The sequence below is a fragment of the Anolis sagrei genome, chromosome 5, assembly GCF_037176765.1.
Source record: "Anolis sagrei isolate rAnoSag1 chromosome 5, rAnoSag1.mat, whole genome shotgun sequence".
Classification (NCBI taxonomy): domain Eukaryota; kingdom Metazoa; phylum Chordata; class Lepidosauria; order Squamata; family Dactyloidae; genus Anolis; species Anolis sagrei.
The window spans coordinates 79,919,607-79,932,578 of NC_090025.1; the positions used below are offsets into that span (position 1 = coordinate 79,919,607).

Sequence of the window (12,972 nt, forward strand, 5' to 3'; positions counted from 1 at the left end):
GAACCACCTACAAGAGGAAAGAATTTGCATGGAATGGGATCAACCCTACTTCTGTTACAAAGAGATCTTGGCGATAAACTTTGTCCGCAATACTACCCTACTTTAAAGGGGATGGAAAGGGTCTTAAATATTTGAATGGAAATCGAAATGCAAAGATTGCACTGTTTACTAACTCTTGAGATCTTTGGTATGTTAAAAGAAACCTGGGTAGTAAATATCACATGTGGAAGTGCTATTTTTATTGCATTAGCTCTTCTCTCTGGCATGACCATCAGCAGCTCCTCTCTTTGGGAAGCGTAGTTACTCTTGAGTGAGAGAAGTGTGAATGAGCAGAAGCAGATCTGATTTATTTCATCATCTGCACAAAACAAAGGGGGAAATGCACAAAGTTTATCAGCAGGAGCTCTCGGTATTACGAGAAGTAGTTGATTTGAAAAAGAGAAGTTTTTTTCCAGTATTGTCCACTTTTTACACATTTAAATGTAATCCATTGCAAGAATAAATTTAGCTGCATTAAGAATTTGTTTTGTGTTCATGTGGTTGAAGTTTAGTTCTTTTTGCAAGACTGAAAACTGTATTTATGAAGATCAACTGAAACTTTGGATGTTCTGGCAAAGATCCTGTTGGAGTAAACTCGCACAGGTTTCTCAACTACCATACATGCGCATTTCACAGAGACCATGAAGGATAAAACCTTTACAGGCAGAGTATAAATCCTGGTCTTGCTTTTAAAGGGAAACAGCATCACTTCCTCCCCTGGGTGAAGCTCCAAAGGCAGCTTCCACTGCCAAAGCTTGGCATGAGGGCATCATTTGGGTGCTGAAGGAAACACTACAGTTGCTCTCCCAACATAAAGCTGCTACTACTACTTGGGCACAAAATGACACTTGAATAGTGTCAAGGCACACACTGGTCACCAATCAGTGAATAGGATGATTGCACCCAGGGTTTCTCTAGATGCTCTTCTGTACCTGGAGGAACTAACAGTACAGGGAAGTACAGGGTGAGGCAGCATAACTTCCTTTTTTAAAATGCGCGCCATTCAGTCGGTTGAAGATGTAGCGGAGCGCTAGTGGTCTCGTTCAATATAAGTTTTGTCCTGACACAGTTCAGTTGTCATCATGCATTGGAACAGTGAGGCGCGTGCTTTTGCCGTTGAGGCCTACTTTTCGAGCGGATTTGGAGTGGTCAGCCCGCTCTCCAGATTTGGTCCCTTGTGATTTTTTTCTGTGGGGATTTTTGAAATCCCGTGTTTATGTGAACCGTCCAAGGACCCTACAAGATTTTTAGACCAACATCCAGGAAGAAATTGCCAATGTAACACCTGCTATGCTAGCAAGAGTCATGACAAAAGCCAGAAATCGGTTTACTCAGTGAATGAAGAATGGGGGACGTCACCTACCTAATTTGATCTTCAAAACTATGTAAAACAAAACTTTAGGTATGCGCCTACATGATAAAAAATTTGATTCATACAATGGGTTTTATTAAGTTTTGAAAAAAGGAAGTTATGCTGCCTCACCCTGTATGTTCAGCAAGGGATTTTGGAGTCAGGTGCTGTTTACCTTGCCTGCCATAGGCAAGCACAGGCAGATATAGTAGGAAGTTATGCTGCCTCATCCTGTATATGCTCTTCTGTACCTAACAGTACAGGGAAGTACCAGCTGGTCTAAAAAAGACAAACACATTGTAAGTCACCTACAGATTATGGCCATTGTCTCTAAAAGCTAACCTGGAATGATTGCCGTTGCTTGAGGCAAGTTAATCACAATTTGAATAATTAGGTTTGGTTTTTAACAGGTAGAGCATTTTCCTAAAGAGATGAAAAAGTAATCTGCAAATAAATATGTATTGGCTGAAAAATTAATTTACTGGTTCATAAAATATTTTGGAATCATCATGCAGCACTACAATATTTTTGGCCATCAGTATGGTCATCAATGGTATATTGCAAGGGTTCTCAAACTACAGCCCACGGGCTACATCCGACCCGCCAAGATCATTTTCCCAGGCCCTGCCATTCACGCCTGAGAGCTCTGTGTTCTAAAAGTTTGAGGACCCCTGGCATAGTGGCTGCAAATAACAACTGGGAAGTCCTCAACTTAAGTATATCATAACTGGATACACCAGACCAGTCCTCTTCAACCTGCTGCCCTCCTGGTGTTTGGGCCTCCAACTCCCAGAAGCCCCAGCCAGCTTGTTCAATGGTCAAAACTCTGGGAGCGGAAATTCCAAACATCTGGAGGGCTGCAGGTTAAAGAGGCCAAACTAGGCTAAAGGAAACTAACTCCTTTTCTTCTAGTATATGAATATTATACTGTCCTATAAGGATTACAGGAAATGTAAGGAATATAATCATAAGGATTACAGGAAATGTAAGGATTACAAGAAATGTAATTTTTAAAAGCATTTATTTATTTATTTATTTACTTACGACATTTATATGCCGCCCTTCTCACCCTGAAGGGGACTCAGAGAGGCTTACAAGGTATATATTACATGCAATATATTATATTATTAGCATAGTACAATATCAGCATTAAACATTGCTATATTGCACCATATCACTATATCGTAATATTATTAGTAATATTGCATGTAATATATATATTTATAATATCGTATTATTATTATATTGCATTACATTATAATATTATAAATATTATATGTATATATATTATAATATATTATATTATTAGAATAGCACAGGAGACAAGGTGGAACTGTCCCCTGGCCCCCTCTCTCTTCACTCTGGCCCAGAGTGAAATGTTGTAAGTAAATAATAAATAAATAAATAAATGTCAAGAATTTTGAATATGACTATAACCACAATACATGGACCATATTTTTAATAATTTCATGAGGAAGGGATGGCATGATTATGCTAATTTGGAGATGCTACTTTTATTGGTGGGGCGTTGATAGAATAAACTGTTATTTGAGTAGTTTTCCATCAGTTATAGCAAGCTGATAACTCAAAATGAGGTTATAAAGTGGTTTGCCATATGAAATGGGAAATTGCTGTTCAAAAGCCAGAAACTGCAAAAACTGGAGTAATAATAGTTCAAACACCCCAACATGGGTTAACATAAGAATCTAAGCACCTGAATCCTAGGGCACAAATATGACGCTGTCCTTGGCACATTGTGGAAAAAATATTGTTGGTCCTCTATACCAGATAGCTTAAGAAGAAGAGTGTGGGACACCGACACAGCCCTGACCTTCAGGAGAGGAATACCCGAGCAACAGAGAAACAGTGGCTAGCATCCTGCCACTGCTACTGGACAGCATCTGCTTCCTAGGTAACCTATATTACACTTACCTGGCGTTAAGGACAGCCGTATATGAATGCATGTCTGCCATTACATACATATAATTCTACCTCTGAAGGGTGCATGAGGTCTTATCTTCACTGTAATATGAAAGCAGTTCAAATACCAATATTATAAGTGAATGTAGACAAACATAATTGGTTAATAATGGATATCAGCCAGAGGGAACAAAAGACTGCAATTAAGAAAATCAGTAAGCAGTAATTGTTTAATAGGTATTGTTTCCATTTCTCTATGCCGCATAATAATCCAAATATTTTTACTGACTTCCTAGACAAGTTCAATGTCTAGCTGTAACAGAATGACATACACGCTGCCATACAGAGAAAGCCAGAATTATATTTCTTGTCCACACTTCTGAAGATGTCAACAAAAAGCATCAATGGTCTATTCTTAAAGCTACTGTTTTTACAAGCTTTAAAAAGGCCTATTTTTAGGAAGAGAAAATTTGAAACAGGCTGAAAGTCTTGTAAGATTACTCAGCAGATTGGAACCCATTTTAGAAAGAAAAAAAGGCATATTTGAAATTTTGAAGAATATTCAGTGAAATACCTAGTGAATAAGCACTAATAATCCACCTTTTTGTTTGAAAGTCCTCTTTTTGATTGCAACTGCATTGGGTTGCCTTATAATTCAGTATCTAAGTGCGTTCAGGCAAGATCTCTCTCTGCTGTATTCTAAAACAACCAGCTATTCATATATAAACCTTTTAGTTTATACCTAATAAGTTCCCATAGTGTAAACCTTAAATCTAAGTATTTTGGCACTGAGTTTACTGCAACTAGATTGTAGTAATTACATAATAAAGCCTCTGTAGGACAACCTCATTGCCACCCTCACAACAGCCAGGAAAAGAGATGCGTGTTTTCACTACCACTTATACAGAAGAGTATTTCACACCTAAGTGATAATAGGCAGGCTTTTGTCTTGGTTTTAGGATTGTTGTTTTTTACTATTACAGAAATCCAGGTTTTGAGTTCTGAAAGAATTCGGTATAAAAGGCAGCCTTCAAAGCCATGGGTGAGCATGCTTGGCTGGAGAAGCGGATGAGGGTTCTTTTGACTTGATGAGTTTTTTGGATGTCGAAGGGCTAACCATACCACGTTTTGCTCCAACCCAACGGTAATAATAGTGGTTAGATGAAATTTCAGATTTGTTTCCTTGTGGATTGAAGTATGGCATCATTACTGGAGGCAAGACAATCTCAACTGGCTTCAAGATCATGACTCTATCTTCTGGCTTTGACTTCCTAATATTTCGTTGCCTTTCAAATGCTTTTTGCATGGATGACGTAAGGCTGTTCTTTGCCATCACAGGCAGAGATGGGTTTGAGTGGGGTTTGGCTGTTTTCTTCAGAACTATGGAACCATTTGTCTGGCTCACAGTCTGAGAGACAGTGGTTGTTATATTAGATACTGACGAGTCTGGACTTACTGTGGTGGACTTCATTTCTCGATTCAGGAATTCCTGAATTTTGGACTGTATCACTGCCTCTTTGCTGGCAGCCTTTGGCTGGGTTACCTTTTGTTTCTTTTTCTTCTTCTCTTCTTTTTTGGGTGGTTTTGCCAAATCAATACCTTCCAGGAGTCCTTTTGCTGCAGCACGAGCTAAGACATCTTTCACTGACACCGACTCAGACGGATCCCTCTTTTAAGAGAAATAAATATGTATTATCAATAGTAAAAATCACCAATCTGAAAGAGCTATTAGTGCTAGGTATTGTACAAAGGAATACTTGGGTTCTGCAGAAAATGTTAACTGTCCCTCACCATACCATTCTCCAGCAGGTAAGGTCTACTACCCATGATCATCCAACCCTTTCATATGGAGGTTCTAGCCTTGCTGTAGTCCACATTACTATAAAACAGTGGTTCCCAACCTTTTGTTGAGCAGGGACTACTTTGAGCAGGGACTAAAACAACAACAAAACTTTATTTATATACCGCTGTATCTCCCCAAGGGGACTCAGAGCGGTTTCCAAGTAACATAAACACTACATACAAGAAAAATGGCATAAACATAAAATTAACAAGACAATATAAGCATTAAAACCACAATAGCACATATATTTAAAATAATCATGCCTGATCAAAGCAGTTTAAAAGGCCAGGCCGGGCTAGTGCAATTTTAGAGGGCCCAGGAAATTAGGTAGTCTATGGCTGTACATTTCCAGGGCCTAATAGAAGAGAGTGACCTGGGTAATTGGTAGAAGAAGATATGGCCAATTTTAACAGTATCTGGGGCAGAGCTAGAACTAGTCGTTCTCAAAGGTTTGTTTAAACCACCAGGTCTTCAGGCTCTTACGAAAGGAGGGGAGGGATGGGGCCTGTCTTATTTCTCCAGGAAGGGTGTTCCAGAGGCGGCGGCGGGGGGGGGCACCACTGAGAATACCCTCTCTCTCGTCCCCACCAACTGTGCTTCTGACGGTGGTGGGAGCAAAAGGAGGGCCTCCCTGGAAAATCTTAAAGTTCGCACCTGTTCATAGAGGGAGCTGCGATCGCAAAGACAGGCGGGGCCCGAACCATTTAGGGCTTTATAGGTCATAACCTGCACCTTGAATTTGGCTCAGCAACTTATCGGCAGCCAGTGAAGCTGTTTTAAAAGGGGCGTTGTATGCTCCCTATAGTTTGCTCCAGGAAGGAGCCTGGCCGCCGCCCGTTGTACCATTGGAGCTTCCAGGCCATCTTCAAGGGCAGTCCCACGTAGAGTGCATTGCAATAGTCCTATCTGGATGTAACCAAGGCGTGGACCACGCTGGCCAAGTCAGACTTCACGAGGTATGGTTGCAGCTGGTGCACGAATTTAAGTTGTGCAAAGGCCCTCCCGGCCACCGCCGATCCCTGAGCATCAAGTGACAGCTTTGAGTCCAGGAGGACCCCTAAGCTACGGACCTGCACCCTCAGGGGGAGTGTAACCCCGTCGAGCACAGGTTGCCACCCAATACCCTGGTAGGCCCCATGACTGACCAGAAGAACCTCTGTCTTGTCTGGATTAAGCTTCAACCTGTTAGCCCTCATCCAGTCCATCACAGCAGTCAGACACTGGTTCAGGATCTGGGGGGCTTCCTTGGAGTTTGGTGGAAATGAGTAGTAGAGTTGGGTGTCATCTGCATACAGATGGCACCCAACTCCAAAACTCCGGATGACCTCACCCAGTGGTTTCATGTAGATATTAAAAAGCATGGGGGATAGAATGGAACCTTGCGGGACCCCACAGGTCAAAGGCCACGGGTCCGACGGGTCTGAGCAGGTATCCTCCAGCTTCACCAACTGGGAGCGACCCTCCAGGAAGGAGTGGAGCCACTGCAAAGCAATGCCCCCAAGACCTATCCCGGAGAGCCAATGGTATCAAAAGCAATGCCCCCAAGACCCATCCCGGGATGGTTGATGGTATCGAAAATTGCTGAGATATCCAGGAGAACCAATAGGGACACACTCCCCCTGTCAAGTTCTCTTCGGAGGTCATCTACCAAAGCGACCAAAGCCGTCTCAGTGCCATGGCCAGGTCTAAAACCAGACTGCAATGGATCTAGATAATCGGTGTCATTCAAGAATCCCTGGAGTTGGGAGGCAACCACTCGCTCTAGAACCTTGCCCAGGAAGGGGAGGTTAGAGATAGGCCAGTAGGGACTACTCTCCAACATTAGTATCAAAAGGGTTACAAATCATTTTTTGGTCAACTTTATATTTGGTTTGGTTATTTGGGGTACTGATTCAGAAAATTGCATTGGATAGACAACATCAGCTCTAGTTTCTGATACAGAAATATGCCATCCAGTAGTCACCATCTGCTCACCCGCAGAAATCCATATTTTATAATCTAGAGCTGATGTGGTAGTAGTAATATTTTGTGGGTTGTCATCTTCTCCCTTCCTGAAATCCCCATTGCTTCAGCACTATAAGAGGGTTTTGTGAGACCAACCGCTCTCATTGCCGCGTGGTTTTGAGGCAACAGTGTAGTAAGGGTGAGACCACAGACCATATTTTCATTCTTGCGGACCATTGGTGGTCCACGGACCACACGCTGGAATCACAGCTATAAAAGAAGTAGATTACTCTGTTTTATACCTTTTTTTAATCCAGTGTTTTTTTAATCAAGTGAATTTGTTAGCTTTGGAGTGAAATTCATCTTTTTCGTTTACCACTGTTGGAAGCTGGTGATTGTATATAAGTCACTACTTATTTTAATAATAATAGTAAGTCACTGTTGCTCATAGAAATGTCCCCAACCCACAGGGATGAGTTAAATGTGAACAAATATACTAAAAGCTTTACCTACATCCCATTTGTAAATAGTTTCAAGCATTCAAAGGGTGGCCAAAGTTATCTGAAATCCAGTAACCTTTTTACTACTAGCATAAGTGGAGTTCTAGGTAGCTTACTGTTCTAGCATTCAACATTCACAATCACTGTAAATGGTTGAAAGAGAGATAGGTGACTGGTTTGGATACAAAGTCACCTGCACAAAAGGTGGCCCAGATGGAGTAACTGTTGATTTCCCTCATGGACAAACCATCAGACAAGTGCCATCTGCAAGGCTTCACTGTTACTTCCAAGCAGATGTTGTGAGATTGCGAAAAGACAGAGATGGTATTGCCGCCCTCTACAAAACTGCCCTCAGTGTGTGTGTGTGTGTGTGTGTGTGTGTGTGGTGGTGGGGGGGGGGTGTCTCCTCTGTTGGGATGGATCTAGTCCTCCATGGTCTAATGGGCCTGTTTGACTTCTTCAAATTGGCATTTCTTGTCTCTGCCTTTTGACTTGCCCACCACTGAAAGGTTGTTGTTCATTCGTTCAGTCGTCTCCGACTCTTCATGACCTCATGGACCAGCCCACGCCAGAGCTCCCTGTCGGCCGTCACCACCCTCAGCTCCTTCAAGGTCAGTCCAGTCACTTCAAGGATGCCATCCATCCATCTTGCCCTTGGTCAGCCCCTCTTCCTTTTACCACTGAAATGTAGCTCCCCAAAATCTCCCCGAAACTGAATTAAACCCTTAGGCTGAAATAGGTTCCCATATCATTCAGTGAACGTTCAGGAGAAAGCATTACATCCTTCGTCTAGGAAGACTAAAGTACATACAAGACAGTACTGATGTTCATATAACGTTGTGGAACATGATTTTTGTTCCTGGGTTATAAATGTCATTTCCTAATTGGTTCTATCATTTAAAAAATGGAAAAAGTTTATTAAACTTCAAAAACGTTGTTTTGAAAGACATCTTGCAGCACATTTAGCTATAGTTTTTCAATGAATATTTCATTGAGCCTCAACCACTTCAACATAGTTTGTGGCAGCCACAAAAATGAAGTTTCTGGAGTCTAACGCCTATTTTCAAAGTAAGTACCACACAACTAAAAAAAAACAACACTTTCAAACCAGGAACAGAATTTTGTTACATTGTGTAATTCAATGATACATAAAAAGCAAAAGATAAAAATGCATTATTATATTTAAAATTGGAACTTACCTCTCGAGTTAGAACAGCTATAAAACAGCCATTCGAAATATCTGATGGCTCTTGTTTGAAAAAGTTGGCTTCGGATGAATTTATTTCTGATTTGCAACACAACGGAAGAACAGGGGGACAAAGCCTGCAGAGGATATCAGAACACAATATTGAAATTGTTATGATTGACTTCTTCACAGTAATAAAACTTAATCAAATCATGGCCCTGTTGGCCAAGATGGGGACAAAAGAAGTAAAGACAGTGGTAGCCCTGAAAAGGCTAATGGGAAACTGATGGTGACAGCAAAAAGGATGATGGGAAGGCTAGACAGAAGGGTGCAGCTTCCCACCAGCCTTTTCACAGCCATAACCGCCTTGCATTGCATATGAGAGAAAATCCATTTTTTGAAAGAATTAATCGAACTCTGTTCTTTACTTGTAAGGCTGGGCTTTGGTTCCTTCTGCTCCTGATGTCAGTGCTTTGTTCACCACAACTTCATTTTCTTCTGGATACACTGAGCAAGTGCAGTAGACAACAGCTTGTGCTTTGGTAACTGCAAGAATTCAACGGTTAGGAACAATTAATACATCTCTTAATCATTTCGAGTGCAAGCACACGTCCTAACTGAACTTTTAGTCATTCATTGATTTTGCAGACATTACAAGTTCGTCTGTTTACACATCTTTGATTAAGAAAAATACTATTACTACAAGGAATTCAAATTTGGCCACAAGTCACTAAATGTTATAGTTAAGGCTCATACAACACTGCTTTAAAATGTATGCAAGACATATGCTATATGATGTACTAGTCTATATAAATAAAAATGTAATGTTCATTTGTGGGATTAACATAACTCAAAAACCACTGGACGAGTGGACACCAAATTTGGACACAAGACACCTAATAACCCAATGTATGTCTTTCACTCAAAAACACTGATTTTGTCATTTGGGAGTTGTAGTTGCTGGGATTTATAGTTCACCTACAATCAAAGAGCATTCTGAACTCCACCAGTGATTGAATTGAACCAAACGTTGCATACAGGACACCCATGACCAACAGAAAACCCTAGAAGGGTTTGATGGGCATTGACCTTGAGTTTTGGAGTTATAGTTTACCTACATCCAGAGAGCACTATGGACTCAAAATGATGGGTCTGGACCACACTTGGCACAAATATTCCATATGCCCAAACATGAACACAGATGGAGCTTGGAGGAAATAGACCTTGATATTTGGGAGTTGTAGTTGCTCGGATTTATAGTTCATCTACAATCAAAGGGCATACTGAACCCCACCGATGATAGAATTGGGCCAAACTTCCCACACCGAACCCCCATGACCAACAGAAAATATTGTGTTTTCTGATGGTCTTTGGCGACCCTTCTGACAACCCTCAGGGGTCCCAACCCCCAGGTTGAGCAATGCTGCCTTAAGGCCATCCAGTCCAACTCCATTCACCAGGGCAAGAAAACATAACCAAAGCCCTCCTTACAAAGAGCCATCCAGCCATAGATATCAATAGATAAGATTCACACACACACATATATATACGTATATGACAGATATAGTATCATAGATTTGAAAGAGACCCCTGAAGGACAATTATATGTTGCATATTCCTGAGTAGGCAAACCAGACAATCTCTAAATTAACACTGGCAAAAAAACAAGAAGAAATACTGTTTACCCACAAGCATAAAGAAATTACATATATTAGAAACCAACACTTTCTCATTACTTTATTTTCCAGATCACCAGACTGGGCTACAGCAATGCGTGGCAGAGGACAGCTAGTGTTTTATAAAAAAAAATATTACATACACAGACACTTTCTTTTAAGTTTCGGTTAACAATTCAAGGATGGTGATGCTCCTTCCTATGTACTCATTTTTTAAAAAAACCTTAAATGTAGACTGTCAATAACAAACTAATGAGAAATGTTAAAAAGTTGGAATTCATTAACATATTCTATTCTTAGTAAAGACAAGCTTACACTGCATTGCATGTGTTAATTCTTCAAATTGTTGTTGAGCAAGCATATTCAATTTATCTTCTGCCACTGATCCTTGAGAGAGATCTCGAAGTAATTCTGCATCTAAAAGGAACATCAACAGAAAACAGAGAACTAAATAACTATAATACATATTGGGGTTCTGTTACTCTTTTCTTTGCTAGCAGTTGATGCATTATTAGATACCACAATTACAGAAGTAAGACCTCTGCAGAGTAGTACACACAGTCAGGCCTGTAGCCAGGATTTCGATTCGGGGGGGGGGGGGGGTTAGTTTTTTTTCAGGGGGGGTTTTGGGGGGGCTGAGTCTGAGTGAAAGAGGGTCTACCCTAGCAAACCTTTTGTATCATTATCCCAATACCCCCATGCATATGGGATATATTGAGTATGGTGATCAGATCATGATATGAATAAACAGTTTAAATAATGCACCAGTAAGGCCTTTTCGCGAACTACCATGAGAATTTCGGGGGGGGGGGGGCTGAAGCCCCTCAAGCCCCCCCCCCCCCCCCCCGGCTACATGCCAGCACACAGTTAATAGTGAAACAGCCACTGGGGATATAAGAAGTTCTTAATGCAGGCAGTATCATGATTCAAACAATTCTGGTTTGGGTTGCTGTGAGTTTTTCAGGCTGTACTTTTCAGGGTGTATTATAAAATGCATTTTTAATTGGGTTTATTAAATTTCAGTGAAGGAAGGAGGGAAAGGAGAGAAAGACAGAAGGTTGGCCACAGCAACGCGTGGCGGGTACAGCTAGTAAAGAAATAAAATAGCTGATTCAAGATTGGCAACAGTTAAGAAAATTTGTTAAAGACTGCAGTGACACAACACATCATGCAACATAACACCATTGTGGGAAAAATGTCTAAAATTGTTTGGGTATCATCAGCTTAATATGCAAAGCATCAACTCAGTGTTCTAATATAATAATCTATTTTATGCCAACACAAGGCATAGTAAAGTAATTAAATCTGATTTACCTTCATGTTCATTTAGAATAAACTCTATTGGGTTGCTGACACCCAGTCCTGAGCAACGAGGAAGCAGCAAAATTACTTTTACTTTCTGCAGCTTGTTATCAGTGGGTTCAATGTTTGCAAAATCCTCGCGAATTAGTTCAATATCTGAGGCAGAGAGAATAACAAATTCTTCTGGTTAGACAATGGAAAGCTAACACAGTCTATAAATTCAATATTTTGTAACCTGATAAAATTTACAAAGCACATTGAAAGAAAATCAATTTTTAATTCCTAAATCTTCCAAATGCATCTGTTAGGAAGTGACTTGAGTATCTGTTCTCTGCCAGAAACTATTTTTATACAAGGAAAAGAAGAAATTATCACATTCTTACTTTTACACTCCATCTGTGCAAACAAGCTCTTGAGTTCAGCTTCTTTTGCCGTTGACTTCACACCGCATACAAACACTTTGGAAGTTTGCTGATTTGTCAGTGCTGACATGTGTGCCACGGTGAGCCATGAACCCATGTGTGCCACTAAGATGTCATCATCCATGTTCAACAAGGCCTTCACCGAATGTACAGCAAGGCTCCGGGATTTATCCTAAGAGTTAAAGAGCAACACTGGCTAACAAGGTAAGGGTGACATTATTGAAGTGGTAAAAGTAGTCTTTTTTTACAAGACGTCCCAAGCAATGTACATCTAACTTCCAGATGAAAATTGTTTTTGCATTGGGACCATGCAGTTATTACTGCATTCACCAACTTTACACATGGAAACATCTACAGGCAATAATAATAATAATAATAATAATAATAATAATAATAATAATTTTATTGTTAATTATATTATTATTATTATTATTATTATTATTATTATTATTATTATTTGAAACACAACAAGATGAGTCCACAGCAGACACTCTGCTGGCTGTTGAATTGGATCACACGTCGGACACTTCCCAAGTGTTTAGGACTGTGTGATGTATCAGCGAATAATATGTGCAGATCCCAGTAAGGTGGCCTTCTGTAGCTGGCAGATGGTAATTTTGTCAACGCCGATTGTGTTTAAGTGCAGGCCAAGGTCTTTAGGCACTGCACCCAGTGTGCCAATCACCACTGGGACCACCTTAACTGGTTTGTGCCAGAGTCTTTGCAGTTCGATTTTTTAATCCTCATATTGTGTCAGCTTTTCCAGTTGTTCCCTGCAATCCTGCTGTC

The 12,972-nt window shown here is 40.6% G+C and overlaps 1 protein-coding gene across 3 annotated transcripts in view; it reads right to left on the reverse strand.

Moving 5' to 3' along the window:
* Positions 1-3,525: 3,525 nt before the first annotated feature.
* NSUN7 (NOP2/Sun RNA methyltransferase family member 7) overlaps positions 3,526-12,972 on the reverse strand; it is a 34,718-nt gene continuing 25,271 nt past the window's right edge. For all 3 annotated transcript variants that reach the window (XM_060778435.2, XM_067468797.1, XM_060778437.2), the window contains 6 exons: positions 12,145-12,355; positions 11,774-11,917; positions 10,775-10,876; positions 9,212-9,329; positions 8,797-8,920; positions 3,526-4,979 (listed from right to left, as the gene is read on the reverse strand). In XM_060778435.2, coding sequence (XP_060634418.2) covers positions 4,341-4,979; positions 8,797-8,920; positions 9,212-9,329; positions 10,775-10,876; positions 11,774-11,917; positions 12,145-12,355 — 1,338 coding nt within the window. In that variant the 3' untranslated portion in view covers positions 3,526-4,340. The remainder of the gene's footprint in view (positions 4,980-8,796; positions 8,921-9,211; positions 9,330-10,774; positions 10,877-11,773; positions 11,918-12,144; positions 12,356-12,972) is intronic.